The 15576-nt window shown below is 44.3% G+C and overlaps 1 protein-coding gene across 4 annotated transcripts in view; it reads right to left on the reverse strand.

Moving 5' to 3' along the window:
• SCARB2 (scavenger receptor class B member 2) overlaps positions 1-15300 on the reverse strand; it is a 36959-nt gene extending 21659 nt beyond the window's left edge. For 3 of the 4 annotated variants that reach the window (XM_067557039.1, XM_067557041.1, XM_067557040.1), the window contains exons 1-3: positions 14709-15300; positions 5911-6068; positions 2028-2175 (exon numbers count right to left, since the gene is read on the reverse strand). In XM_067557039.1, the coding sequence (XP_067413140.1) occupies positions 2028-2175; positions 5911-6068; positions 14709-14825 (423 nt within the window). In that variant the 5' untranslated portion in view covers positions 14826-15300. The remainder of the gene's footprint in view (positions 1-2027; positions 2176-5910; positions 6069-14708) is intronic. The other variant, XM_067557042.1, reaches the window with a different exon arrangement.
• Between the last annotated feature and the right edge of the window lie 276 nt (positions 15301-15576).

Genomic DNA, 15576 nt, shown 5'->3' on the forward strand with positions numbered 1-15576 from the left:
GTCAACCCAGCTACGTCACTGATGAGCGTGAAAAATCCACACCCTTGAGTGATGTAGTTAAGCCAACCTAACCCCCGGTGTTGACATTTCTAAGTCAGTGGAAGAATTCTTTTGTTGACCTAGCTACTGCCTCATCTACTGCAGATGGGTCAGGGAGACAGCACCCTTTGCCTTGGGTAGCTGACATTGAAAAAGTGCTTGATTTGCACATCCTTGTTCATGCAAAACTACTACTGAAGTCAACAGGAAATTTTGCCTGAATAGACACTCTAGGACTGTACAAAATAGGGATTTGATAGCAAACTCACCCAATATAAATTGTTTTAGAGAGAACCCCAAGATCTGTTATGGTTGGTTTCAGCTGACAGAAGCTGGCCATAGCAGGGTTTTATTAAGAAGCTTTGTCACCCATTAAATGTTCAGGTGCTTTCATTGCAACTGAGCACTCCCTTATGTGCACACTGAACAGTTCTAGATGTGCCACATAGGCTCATCCTATTAAAAATTTAGCCCACCAGGTTAAAGATTGAAACAAACCTCTAGAGAATGAATATGGCTCTGCAGAGAGCCACAAGATGGAGCTGGTATCCCTTCGAGCTGGGAACCACAACTTACAATTTGTTATTTGTAGTGTTATAGCTATGTTGGTCTCAGGATATTAGAAGTAATATCTCTTATTGGACTAACTTCCATTGGTGAAAGAGACAAGCTTTTGAGTTTAGGCCTGGTCTAAGTAGGAAATTAAGTCGGCATAAGTACGTCGCTCAGGAGTATGAAAAATACACACCTGAGCGATGAAGTTAAACCAACCTAATCCTTGGTGTAGAAGACAATGCTTGGTCTACAGAAGTTAGTCCAATAAAAGATACTACTTCACACACTTATCTCTCTAATATCCTGGGACTAACACAGCTACAACACTGCAAACGACAAATTATAAATTGGGGCTCTCTGCAGAGCCATGTTCTGTCTCTAGAGCTTTGTTTCCATCTTTAACCTGGTGGGGATTTTCCAGGCTGCCCAGCTCCCTGCCTTACACTGCAATATCCCCAGCAAGCCAGGCTGCCTAAACAGGATGGCACCTGCACTTTGCTTTCTCTCTAAGGGCTGTGAGCAGAGTATTGCCCACAGTTGTAAATTACCACACAGCTCCTTCTAAGCAAGCATATTTATTCTTAGGTAAAAGCATTACAGAGAAAAACAGTAAAAGAACCTACACACATGCTAAAAAGCTTACCAGAAGTCACCCCCAATCCAACCTAAGGCTCTAGTCAAAACCTACAATTGGGTTTTCCTGGTGATTACAAATTCATGTTTTAGATCCACTGAGACTAGGCGGATCAGCTGCTTCTTTATACAGCTGGGGACCTTGATCTTGGCCTTCTGTAACGGGTAATCAATAAAGACCCTCTGCACAGGGTGCAGCTTCAAAAGGCCATGTTTTTGCATAACCGGAGCTGGGGATTTGCATTAACCACTCCCTGTGGATTCCCCAGGAAATCTACTTAACACTTATTGTCCCAAAAGTCCATACTTGTCTAGCACATTATCAGTAGTCTCTGGGACTCCCAGGTCTTGCATCTGTCACACCTCCTCCTTAGAGAAGTTACATACAATCCCGGCCCACATTTCTACATAAAACTTAATCAAATAAGGTCTTTCAAAGCTATTGCAGGAAATTGCCCTATCTGTCATAATGACAAGAGACAATATTCTTGTAACACTTAACCTTTAGACAAAATAACATTAAAATATTAACTACTATATCTGGCTTTCCAATCACTGTTCTGAGATGGTCTGCCTCAATGGTCTTTTAACTTCCCTCAGCCGTAAATAGGGATCATTCTTATCTATCTCAAGAAGTTGTCATCAGAAGAAATTTGTTGGTACTTACAAAATGCTTTGAAGATGAGAAATACCATGCATTATAAATACAAGTTGTAGCCTTAAGTCAATAACAGCCACTTGTCAGTAGTATTCCAGCCATATGTCAGTAATATTCCAGCCATAAATACAACAGAACTCACCACTGCAGGAATATTTACTGTCCTAATCCGATCAACTTCAGGGTCTCCAACAGACATCTCTGGTTCAAATACATAGGTCTTTGGGTTCTCAGCAGAGACTCTGGTGCCATTGTCCAAAATCTGAACATTCATTCTTGGCCTGTACTCTCTGGGAGACAGAAAATTTGGCTCTTAAGGAAATTTGCAATGGTACAAGTAATAACATTTATTATGGCGATAGAACTCCTGCTTTAAGTGCATAAAGAAAAAGGGTGTGATTTTCCTAAGCACTCAGCATTGGCCTAACTCTGCTCTCATTGAAGTGGGAAAACTCCCTTTGGTTCCAAAGGGGACAGGCCGAGTTAGGTCAATGAGCACTTTTTAAAATCCTGCTCACCACCAATGCAGTCTAATGAAGTTTACTTTTTTATTTTATAAACAACTATGGGAAAAGAAGAGAGATTATGGCTCAAGATAACACAAAAGGGTTTAAAGGCCCAATCTAAGGTTCTGCCCATGAAATAAGCTTTGAAAACTATAGTTTTGCCTCTTTACTGTGGGCAATATTCACACACAATTTACTGTGGGCAATATTCACACACAATATTCACACCGCTTGTGCAGAAGGCCAGTGCAAGGTGTATGCCCTCTTAAGCATTATTGCCAGGATCCAAGTCCAACTGACACCAACAGGAGAGTCTTTCCATTGACTTCACTGCACTTTGGATCAGGTCCTAGGGGCATATATGAGACAAGAGTATGGAATGGGCCATATGCTGCTCTCTACACGGGGTGAATTTCACCTTAGGTTCCTGAATACCTAGGGTGAAACCCTGGCCACACTGAAGGCCATTAAATTTTTTTCCATTGACTTCAATGGGGTCAGGATTTCACCTTTATAATACTGTTGACCATCCCAAGCAGCAGATGTCCCAGGATTGCTCAGAAACAAGCTGAGCTCTTATGCAAACTTCAGCAGCCACCATTTCTCAAACAATATATACTAAGTTCTGCAGAGCTGACTCGCCCAATTTCCAAACTAAATGTGTACAGAACTGTTGCAAAACAAAAACAAAAGAGACAGACTGGAGGGCTGTATATTCCATCGCATGAGCATTTTGATGGAAATGTCAGGTTACATGCTTTGCTAGCAATGCTTTATAGCTGTGTAAGAATTTGGTTACATCTCACTAACTCCACACCAGCTCCTGAGTTAAAAGTATCACATGCTGCCTTTTACAAGGGTTTCTTCCTGAATAAACTTAATCAATGCTGTATATCACACATTTAAACTCCCATGTTCCATGCCAATTGCACAAGACTCTTCAGAGAGATAAGGCGGATGAGGTAATATCTTTTATTGGACCAACTTCTGTTGGAGATTGGTCTGAAGAGTTCTGTGTAAGCTTGTCTCTCACCAACAGAAGTTGTCCCAATAAAATATATTACCTCACCCACCTCGTCTCTCTATTATCCTGGGACCAGCACAGCTACAACACTGCATATCAGAATCTTCAGAGCATTCTAGTCCACACACATGAACATACAGCTATATTTCCAGTTAATTTTTTTTTCAAGAAACTGGTTCAACCTCTAAGCTGTTTAGAGAGCTGCTTTATATTCCATGGAAAATATTCCAGGTAGAAACCGGCTATTGCCCCCCACCCCCTCGCCCATGTTTATAAATGGCAGATCTACCACACTTCAGCATCCTCAATAATTGGTAACATTTTGAGTTTGGCAACACTTCCCATTTGACTTGGCAACAGATTATCACCGAGTAATCATCCCTGCAAGCCAGGACTTGAGTTGCAGAGAAGCAGAAACACTTGTACGGGGCTCCTAATTTCTAGGCCATAATCACTCTAAGGAATCTCCCACTCCTAAAAGGATTGAAGGAGAAAATAAAACTAACCACTTAGAGTTCAAGGGGAGAGTCTCAAAGATTAAGAGAAAAATATTAAATGCGGCAAGACCAGACAAAATTAAAGAGCGTTTCAGAACTCAGCAAGTTTGGACAGATGAGCAAACCGTGTTTTACAATAAATTACTCTTTTGATCTCCATACTATAAAACCAGTAAATATGGTTTAAGGTGACTAGAGAGACATTCACTAGTACTATTTTTGGCTATAGCTAGATCTGAATTTTGCCCTTATGCCCATCTCTGCAACAACAAGAATCGTAGTGAATGTCCCTGTGTTTTCTGGGTTTACAGTCTGTGAATCAAAAACATGATTTACTTTAAAGCTACGTCATCTGTCCAGCATGCTCAGTTTCTAAATAGCCCTTTAGTAGTGTCCAATCTTGTTTACATCCATCACAAAACTTTTCTCCCCCCCTCCCAATTTCAGAGCATGTCCACTACCAAGTCAGCCTGCACTGTCCCCAAAACACACAACAAGCACCTGCTTACTTTTCAGCATGGTTTAGGCACCCATGTGCTTAAAATTAAGCATGACCTTCTGTGCTTTGCTGGCTTGTGGCCTGAGCAACGAGCTTGATATTTGTCCTCTGAGCCAGTCTACAGTGGCCCCCCATGTGACAAAGCTGGCACTGTCAGCAACCCACAGCCCTGGAAATGCCAGTCAATCTGCTGAAAAATAGAACTTTGGTTTCCAGTATTTCTGTTTCTGACAGAGCAGAATTCAACCCAATCCTGTTCAGACAAGTCAGAATAGAGCAAACCAAACAAAACAGAGAGAGAGAGAGAGAGAGAATGAATCACAGACCTTTGGAACGTGCAGTCTGGCTAACTCACCTCATACAGAAGTAACTGAGACAGAGCCTGCACTACCCATCCCCGCCTCCTGCACGCTGACTGCAAAATGGGAGAGCTCTTGCCAGAGACCTACACTCCAGCCATTCATGCTGTGTTTTTCCACATGGATACACCTGATCCACCAGCCACAGCACCATCCCTGATTCCCCATCTTCCATCCCAACTGACTCTGGGGCCAGTGGGCCTTGGCAAAGATGGAATTCTTGCAGTACCTTTTCCCCACTCGGAAAGTTTCAATTCAGTTCTACCTGCTGGCTGTCTAGCTTATGCAACCTCACAATTGTGTGTGCTGGTGAGGGGGTGACCGGGATCCCAGCCTGAGAAAGGTGACAGGAAGGAAGCACCCAAGGATGTGTCATGAGTACCAGGAGGTGGGGGACTCTGCCTGTGTCACTTCACATAGGGCCCAATAAAAACTGGAGCCCCATTTATCTGTCTGACACACAGGAGAGCACCTCTGATTAGTTACAAGTGCCACACTCTGCCAGAATGCTTCACGCGGAGATGCTGAAGCAGTGGTTCCCAGAGGCATGGGTGTTGTATGAGCAAAGCTTTCAGTGGGATGGGGGCCAGAAGGCCTGGAGGGAGACTATACTATATAGAAGTAACCAGCTTGGCCATAGTGATGAAATAAGGAGGGAGGAGAGGCAGAGACTGCAGGAGGGGAAAGGAAGAGAATGAGACAATAGCAGGAGAGGCAATGAGAGAATGAGGATGCCAAGGTGTGGAAAGACAGAGGGAGAGAATAACATGGGTAGGAAAGATGTGTGTGTGCACAGCCACATTAGTCTGTGCAACATTAACAAACCAGGCTCTCCCTTACATTCTCTAGCATCCCTTCAAACAGTAGAGGCCTGATTCCCTTTCACCCTGTAGCCAACGTGAAGTCATGTTCTATTCATTGTAGGTACCTGTATGGTCCTCATCACCATAATATCTGAATACCTTACAACTATTACACTAGAACATCCTTCCACCCTTGAGTAAACACTCTAGCATATAACATTTCAATAGGATTTGTCTGGGTTTTTTCGGTAAGAAACCTGCTGTTATGGGATCACTGTTCTCACCCCAACCCTCCCAACTTTTATTTTTGCAAATAAAGCTAGTGATGTAGACTTACCTGTAGGTGTATGGCCCTATTTCTTCCACAAAAGGGGTATCTCCATTGACCACTTCTATAGGATTGATCACATTAAAAAAATAAAACTGCATGTAGACCGGTGGAGGAGGGTCTTCCCAGAGTTCAAAGACTTCTGTGCCATTCTTTAACACTGTTCCCTACACAACAAAAAATGAAATCATACGGTTGCTGGGAATTCTGTGAAGATTCACTGTATGAGGGAGAAGAAATTGACTCGTGATTAGCCGTTGGACTCAACGGCTGCAAATAAGGCTGCCCTGCAAATACTTCTCTATGTGCCTAACTTTAAGCTGAGTAGTTCCTCTGAAGTCAAACATGTGCAGAAGCTGTTGCAAGATGGGCGCCTACAGCTGCAGGAATCCTCATGCTATTTACCTCAGATGTTTGTGTCTTAAATTCCCTGGCAGGGAGATCTACCCGCCAGAGCACAATGAACTACTTCAGTTTCTGTACCAGCCAATACTGGGTACTGAGGTACAGCAAACTCTGGGCCTTGGTGACAGAGAACAGCTCTCCTCCCTCCATTTGTTTTTATTTAGGGCACAGAAATCTTGTAAATTATTACAGAAATAAAGGATCTTATTGTCCTCAAGTAGAAGGTCCTCCTTGAATAGTCACATTGGGTCAGATTCTGACACCCTTACAATGAACTATCATTTAGCCCGGATCCTCAAATGGATTTAGGCACCTACATAGCTTTGAGGATCTGGGCCTCACTCCACAAGTGGTCTCTGCCAGCATAAGGTGCTACTAAACCAGAGTCAGGGTATCTGAACCAGTCCCTATACTAATTCTGTGTAAAATGCACCTCTTCACACTTCTTAACCCCTTAGGCATTTCTCAGCACCTCTGAAAAACAGTTGTAAATTCCTTGTTGCATTAACTTCAGTAAGATCAGGATTGGGATCACTGTGGCTAAGCAGGACATAGAGTGTTGTAAGACCCTAAGCATGGGGGTGAATTTAATCATCTGTATATAAATAAATGCAACTCACAATCTACATAAACTGAATGAGGTTTGTCATTGACTGCCATCTTATTACAAGTCAGATGCAGTTATACGGTAGTGACATGCTTTAAGCTTTATCCTGTTATAATGATCAGGTATAACTTGCAAGGATACCACCAGTATGCACTGGGGTCCTGGGATCTCTAATTCAGAGAAACCACGGGAGGAGGGGAGAGGCAGGAATGGAAACAGCTAGCTGCATTGGGATTTTTCAAACCCTTTGTCTTCAGTTTTCTAACTGAAACAATTTCTGAAGACTGCACTGCACTTATAAAAACAGGGACAAAGGATTAAGGGCCTGTAACAGGCTGCCAGTGTTTGCCTGGAACACCCCCTCCCCCCACTGAGACACACTGATCCTGCAAGGCAATGCTAAATTAAATGGGTTCTGCTGATTCACCAAGGCAAGTGCATTTCTAGCCTCTGTGGATACAGAGGAGGTGGGAGTGGCCATCTAGAGATAGAGGATATAGAGTCTGTGGCAAACCATCCTGAGGTCGGCACCTTAAGAGTGGTTAAACCAGAAGAGAAGCTGACCTTTGTGTTATTGTTTATTTCTTTGCTAATACATCCAATTTCAGCAAAGGGGTGAAGTTTTGACTCTGCAGCACGTGGACTTCATTTTAGGTCAGACTGGGAAGAACTCTTATTCTCAGGCCCCAATCCTGTAAATTACTGAGGATCCTTACATTTAGGTAGACCAGGACTTAATGGCTGTCCTAGCAAACTCCCTGGGCTGGGCAAGGGTTCCTTTCCCTCCCCCATTAAAGATTTTCCTAACACACACACGTGCACAAATTCATCTGCTACCAGCTCATCTTGTATTATATACAAGTCAATATAAGAATACTCATAAATCCCTATGTTATTGTAGAATTACTTAATTATTGAATCAGCAATTCATCTGTAATCAGGGGGTGGGGATCAGAACGCCATCTTTTTACATTTTCTCTATAAACATGATATATAAGTCTCATTCCAAAAGTGCTCATTTTGTTTTTAATATGACATTATAGCTATGATGCAGCCAGACTATAAAAGGAGAAAATAAATCAATATTGGGAAAAATGGCTTCAGTTCCACTGAAGTCAATGCAGTGACAACCAGGGATAAAGCTGATCCACTAAGTAAAACTGTTTAAGAAAAAACACACAAAAAAAACCGTATCTTCAGTGCTATATCAGAAGGCAGAAGAGGAGAAAATAATTTGCAACTAATGTGCACTCATTCCTTTTATTCTTCTGGGAAAACATATTAAATATTGTAAGCACAAGCTCAAAAGCAGAAAGGCCTCGAGAACTGCCAATTCTTGGTTGGTGCTTATGGGATCTTAATTTCATCAACCCCATTTGTTTCTCGGACCCATTCTGTGTCCCCCAGCTTCAGTATGTTTCGTTTCCACTTACATTTTTATTTTTGAATAGTTAGAGCAATAGAATTGATGGCATGGCAGAAAGATGAGCTTGGGATGGCCACAATATTTCTGAGTGGGAAAGCAAGCTGGCCCAGATCTTCCACAGTATTTGAGGCTCTAACTCCCATTGAAACCAATGAGACACAGGCACTCCCATTCATATCTGGGACAAAGGAGTAAGGGCATGTAACAGGCTGGCAGTATTTACATGGAATGCCCCACAGTGAGAGATGCTGATCCTGCAAGCGAATGTTAAATTAAATGGGTTCTGCTGATTCACCAAGGCAAGTGCATTTCTATCCTCTGTGGCTATAAAGGAGGTGGGAGTGGTCATCTAGAGATGGAGGATGCAGAGTCTGTGGCAAGCAGTCCTGAGGTAGGATATCTGATATCTGGCCCATCATCCCAAATGAGTGACAATCAACCGTTTGTAGCACACCACACCATAACAATGGTATCACACAGGAGTTAGAGTGCTTTTCATAAAATCGTGTATTCTGCATATGCCACGTATATTACAGAAACATTGTTTTAAAAACGTTTTGGAGAGTTATTTTTTAATTTCAAGGGGACTCCCAGTATTTCTGACACCCCCTTTCCTGTAAGGCCTGATGTCTTAGGCACTGATTCTGCAGCTCATTCCATGCAGATAGATTCCTGCATCCATGTGAAGCCCCACTGAAGTCAACTTGCAGGACAGAGCCTGGAAACACTTGCACGAATCACAATTACCATTAGTCTAACTGAAAGGGGTTGAGAGGGAAACAAAAATCATGACTCATACTATTGTTTATTCTTTGTATTGCTGTAATGTCTAGAAGCCCCAGTCACAGACCAGAACCCCACTGTTCTAGGTGCTGTACAACACAGAACAAAGATGGTCCTTGCCCCAAAGAGCTTACAATCTAAGTACAAGACAAGAGACAACAGATCGATACAGACAGACGGGAGTACAGGGACACAATGAGATGATACCGGTCAGCGTGACAGGTTTTGGTCTCAGCACACCAGCAGCCTAACCATTGTCAAGTTTTTGTAGGCATAGCAGCAAAGGAGAGTTTTGAGGTGGGATCAGGAGGAGGATAATAGAGGTCGTTTTTTGGATGTTTATGGAGAGCTCCTCCCAAGTGTGAGGGGCAGAATGGGAGAAAGCACAAAAGTGTTTGTTTGAAAATGTAACAAGTGGTGATCAGAGGTCGTTGAAAGTGAAGATAAGCAGCTTACATTTGTATGCAACATAAAGGGAAAGGTGTAAAAGGAGAGGAGGGATGTGAACGGGGAGATGACATCAAAGCAACGGGCTAGGAAAATTATCTTTGCAGCAGCATTCTGCAAGGACATGAACAGGACAAGTTTGCATTTGTTAAGGCCAAAAAAAAGATGTTGCAGTAATCAAGATATGAGATTATGAGACCTTGGGCAAGAGCGATCTATAGCTGTGTGGGTAGATAAGAAAGGCTGTATTTTAGAGATGTTATCCAGAAAGGATTGGCAAGATTTAGACATAACCTGAATGTAAGGGCAGAGAAAGAGGTCTGAGTCAAAGATGGCACCCAGCTTATGGGCCTGAGTGCTAAACAAGATGGTGGTGGTGTTCACAGTGACTGAGAAAGGAAGTGGTGTAGGGGGCAAAGGAGCTTAGAGGGAAAATCAGGAGATCTAAAAATTACCTACAATAGCTTTCCTCTCTAAGAAAATAACATTGCTATGAAGTTGGCTATCTCAGAGCCTTAAGGGCTGTGAGCTAGTGCAGTATGCCTCCCTTTCTCCAGTAATATAAAGTGCTCATTTCCAGTGCTGCTGGTCATGCAATATCAGACGTTATGCTTGTGACTGTTGGTTGGGTGAGAGAGACATTTTCATTGATTTGCATGAAAAAATTAATGCAATTACACACACATATACATATTAAGGCGAAGGAAGGGAACATTTTTTTCTGGCAAGCTGATTTAAATACACACATCCACTGTTTGAAGTCACTCTGATGTTTAGGAAGTCAGAAGTAACCCAAAGGAAGATGGATTAGGGAGCAGAAGACCGGTGAGGCAGTCAAGGGTGCTTGATCATTTATTAACTAGACCTGCACCGTACCATTTGGATATCACCTCCTCATATGAGCCACACACAGAGAGGTCTCTGCCAGAACTACTGCAAATCTCACATTCTAAACTTCTGAGTAGGATTCACATAGCCACCATTACATTAATAACGAAAAAACTACCACACAGTTTTCTCCTTTTTTTCCCCAAACGTGGCTAGAGATATTCACTCTTGGATCCATGAGAGCTTTACGGTAGGATATTGCATGACCTGGCATTTCTAGAAACTCAGAACCACATCCTCAACTGGTGCAAATCAGTGTAGCTCCACTGACACTGGTTTGCAGCAGCTGGGGATCTGGAGCTATACAGTCTTTGCACCGCTGGATAGAGCTGGGATTCCTGCTTTCTGGTGATAGGCAGCATTCATTACTAGCCTGCATAGATTGGGAGATACCAGATCATAAATCTGCCACACCCTGCTTTAAATGGAGTCTAATTTAAAACGTTTTGGGGTGTTTTTAAACTGTAGTTACACCATAATCTATTTTGTTACTCTGGTACCACAAAGAATTTGGGACCAAATCTTTTCCTTTGTATAAACTTGGATGCAAAACCAGATATTATTTAAAATATTCAGAAATTCCAATCAAGGTCCCAATTCTGCAATCAGATCCTATGTGCCCTTGTGCATACCCACAGTGACTTCAGTGGGGCACCACATGGTGCCTGGGTCCAACAACAGAGATCCAAATGTAGGTGCAACCTTGTGGGATCTGTGGTCCTGCTCCACCATCTAACAGCACAGCACATATTCTTCCTTCAGAATGGACCCCAAATGCCAAATTCAGCTCTGGTCTAGCAAGGCCCACTAACTTCAGGTTGCCTGGCCTGAATTTGGACCTCTTTCTCTCTGATGTTTCCCTTAGAGAGATGTCTTCGTGTCCCTTGAGCCCAGCTCATATAAAGGAAAAACCTTTCTGTCTTCCAAGAGACAACTGGCAGTGGGGGGAATAATACTGATCCTTCCTTAGAGTTCATCTGAGTGGATTAAATATTCATTACTTCCCCATAGGCGCTCCAAAGAGTTTAAGAAGTCGTGACACCAGGGAATAGTTATGTTATTCTACTGCAGGGATTCAGTCTGATTTTTCAAGATGCTCACACTCCTGGATTGAGTACAAGTGAACAGCAGAGTAAAGTCTTACACCACTCGGAGTAGGCCTCCTTGGCTCAAGTCTAGGTATACCATCTCCTTGGGAATACTCATTTCTAAAGTAACATTTAAACTGGCCATTCAGTCTTATACACCTGCACAATACCTGCATTGACCATAGTGATCCACAGCATCATCATCTCCCGGCTAGCCTACAGCAACTGTGATGGTCCTAGGATTGGCTATGCAGAGGCCTCAGCTGGTTTAATATATACAGTATCCCATCTACTACATAATTCAGATGATGAGAGCCCATTAGAGCATATCATCATACCTAGCTACAATTTCAGGTTTGCTGTAAGGCCCTCAATGGACTAGGGTCCATCTGTCACAAAGACAGCCTCCGCCTCTGCAACCTCCCCCAATGGCTGTGATCAGATGCGGTTGTTACAGCTGCCGGAGACCAGAATAAAACTCTTGAGAGCTTGGGAGCTGAGTGTTTTTGACATGGACTCTGAATTGTGGAACTCCTCTACTCTCAGGGATTAGGGAAAAGCCCAAGTCTTCCTAAATTTCACATGCAATGCAAGATTCATCTGTTTACACATGATGTCCTAAAATATCACTGACTACATCATAGCCAGCAGCTTTTTCCCTAGCATGCAAACAAATATGAACAATGCCACTAAGAAAACAGCAAAGTCAGTGGAGTGATAGCGAGCACAATCTTTTGGGGTTGAAAGGTGCTTTTCTTCCATTTGTAAATGTAGCATCTGGATTCAACCATGAGGGGTGCAACGAATAAGCATAGAGAGAGTACCTGACCCTGCAGGGGTGCATAAGCAGAAAGTAAAAAGTGATGAGCTGGAAGAGGAGCACAAGGGCCCCGGATCCAACATTACCTAATAGCAGGAGTAAGGCCAAAGAAGACAGTGTAGCTAAGGGCTTCCCTAGCATGAGGAGAATCACACTTGTCTGCCGTAGACACTCCCATTCTCCATTCCAAGCTCTGTTGTAGCTCACACTCTGAAGTAAGAGTGGGCATACAGTGGTGGTGCAACCAAGCAACAGAATACAGTGATCATTTTCAAAAGTTCCTAAGTGATTTAGATCCCTAATTCTTAGGCTATGTTCAGACTGACGGCAGCAAAATCGCCGCCACCAGATCGATCTTTCTTGATCAATTGAGCGGTCAGTGAGACTTGCTCAATCGATCAGGAAGTCGACTGAGTAAGTTCACCCCCTCAAGTAGTGTAGTGCTGAGCGTTCCCGTCAGCTCAGCGCAGTGAGAACAGCGCGCAGAAGGGAAGCAGAGCAGTCAACGTCAGTTAAGCAAACTACTCTGCGTAGTTTGTGTAACTCCCGTTGACTGCCGCCGAATCGCACGGTAAGTGTGAACCAGCCCTCAGTGAAAGTCAATGGGATTTAGGTGCACAAGTCACTTAGGTGCTTTTGAAAATTTTCCCCTATACCTACTAACTTTACTTGTGCCTAAGCTTAACCTCCACTTACAGTTTCACATTTCGTAGCACTCCCTGCTGTGTGCTGCACAAAGACCAGCAGGATCAAGGCCAGATTTTCTGCTTCTTCTACCCCATCATTAACCCTTTATGCCAGGAGACTATGGCCTGGTCTACACATAAAGTTGCACAGTTTTTGTGTGATTCTTATACCGGTGCAACTTTGTATGTAGATTCTCCTACATCAGTTTCAACCTGATTCTATCCATTTAGTTTACATTGATAAATTTACAGGAGCAAGATAAACTCAAATAACCAGTTTTAAACAGACAGAAGAAAGTCCTCACGCAAAAGCTGCACAGGCTTAACTAAACTGATTTAAGTTAAACCAGTGCAGCTTCTGTGTTTAGACAAGTCCCTTGTCAACACCACTAGCAACTGTACCATGCAGTGCTTAGCAACCTGGTCTGGGTTTCAGGAGGCCTGGTTTCTAGACCCAGCTCTGCCACTGCTGTATGGACATGGCCAAATCATTTCACCTTTCTGCACCTCAGCTTCCCCATCTGAAAAATGGGGATGGTGACACCCATCCTGTTTTGTGATCTATAACTGAAAAGCACTTTATTATGACTAAGTATTATTAATGATTAGCATAAAAGTTTGCACTCATTGTTAGGGCTGATATCAATAAATAATTATTCCTACTATAATCATTTGTTAAAAGTAACCATTAGTGCTCATCAAATTGACCCATCTTGACTCCAGGCTAGAAACTCTGGCCACCAACCATTCAGAAACAAAGGACAAATAGGAAGAATAAACAGCTTTAAAAAAAACAACAACCCACAATATATAACATTCAGGAATTATTTTTAATTTTAAAAAAAATTGATAGCCAAGTGTTGTTATGAGGTTTTAAAATATTGAGTATTTTTTAAAAATTTGCCATGGTTGACACCATTAATATCCTCACCTGACAACAAATAAAGCATTTATCCACCCAAAAGTCAAGGAAAAGTTGAGAGAAATTTATTGGCAAACATGAAGACAGAATTATTCAAGATAAATGTCCCCAGGACCACATAACATGAACTGTAAGATAGCAGGTCCTAAAAGCTTTATCTGCTTGTCACCACGTACTTACGGCTGCTTTGGAGTGTGTCCCTTAATCACACTTATTAAAGTTACTTGCATATGATTAAATTTTACACTATTTTTTAAAACAAAACATCTCTCATTTTTAGGCTTCCCGAGGGGAGAGGGAGGGTTGAGGAATTTTCAAGGCCGCGTTTACAGCCTCAAAAGATTTTTGCTGTATTTCAATCGGGCATTTACACTCAGCCTCATTTTAAATGGATTTGTTTTCACCTTTCTCACTGCAGCTTAGGAGCAGCCTAGCCCCCTCCAGAGCTCCTCGAGAGCCTGCTTTCATGGCGCTGCTCCCCACCCTGCCTGGATGCTCTGCCTCTTATTACGCAGGCCTCGGGGGAAGGATTCAGGCTCTGTCCCTGGGCTCTCTCCAGCACCCCTCGCCATTTTTAGAGCTAACGAGGGGCAGCAATAGGAGATTTGTCACGGCTGATGGTGGCAACACCGTGTCTCCTCTGCCTATGGCCGAGCCCTGGCTGTCTCAGCCCAGCTGCAGGCGACTAGCTAGGGCTGCGCGCCGAAAGGCGGCGGGTGTCTCTCTCGCTCTCACCTGTTTCACTTGCAGGTCCACGACTTTTTGGAAGACATGGGCCACCAGCAAGGAGACGCTGGCGATGAGCAGGGTCAGGGACAGGATCCCCACCGTGGAGAGGCAGAACTTCCTCATGGCGGGGGGCTCGGGAGCCAGCCAGGCCGGGCACGGCTGCAGCAGACACACGCACAGCCCGCACTGGGGAGGAGGAGAAGGACTCCGAGCCTGGCTGCCCTCTCCGCCTACGCCAGCGTGCTGTGCGCCTTCGGCTGCGCTGCGCCCCTGGGCACCCACCGAAGCGCCGCCCGCCGGGGGACGGGAGCGGGACTCGCCTCTGCTTCTGCTCCAGTCCTTCCCCGGGACGGGAGGGATGCTCCGAGGAGTTTCGATTTCTCAGCGAAGAGAAGCGAGGCAGAGCCGGCGGCTGGCCGAGGGCGCAGCCCAGTGACGCGCCGGCTGCAAGCGGCTGAGATCAGCGCTGCCTTGGCAGCTGGTCTTGGGCAGTGCTAATGCTGAGCGCTGCAGGCGAGCCCCAGTCCAGCCCCCGCGGCCCTTGGCCTCCTCGCTGGAACGCCGCCACTGCCCGCAGCGCCCAGGACAGGCGGCCCAGGCAGTGGGACAAAGACAATACAGAGCAACGATCAGTGGGGAGGGAAGCCGAGGGGAGGGGAGGGGTGTGTGCGTGTGCCCGCTTCCTTCACCCTCGCTCCTGCAGCCCAGGGGCACTCAGAGCACGTTAGCGGCCTAAGGCGGCAAAGGTCCCTGCCTGGGGTGCTGAATTGACAGCCCGCTCAGCTCTGAACTCGCAGACTAACCGGTTTGGGAGTTCTTACCCTTCCCCCTGAAGCAACTGGGGCTGGCCACTATCAAAGACAGGATGCTGCAC

This window comes from Emydura macquarii, unplaced genomic scaffold (genome assembly GCF_026122565.2).
Source record: "Emydura macquarii macquarii isolate MOO-44397 ecotype Brisbane River unplaced genomic scaffold, CSIRO-AGI_Emac_v2 contig_1790, whole genome shotgun sequence".
In the NCBI taxonomy this organism is placed as follows: domain Eukaryota; kingdom Metazoa; phylum Chordata; order Testudines; family Chelidae; genus Emydura; species Emydura macquarii.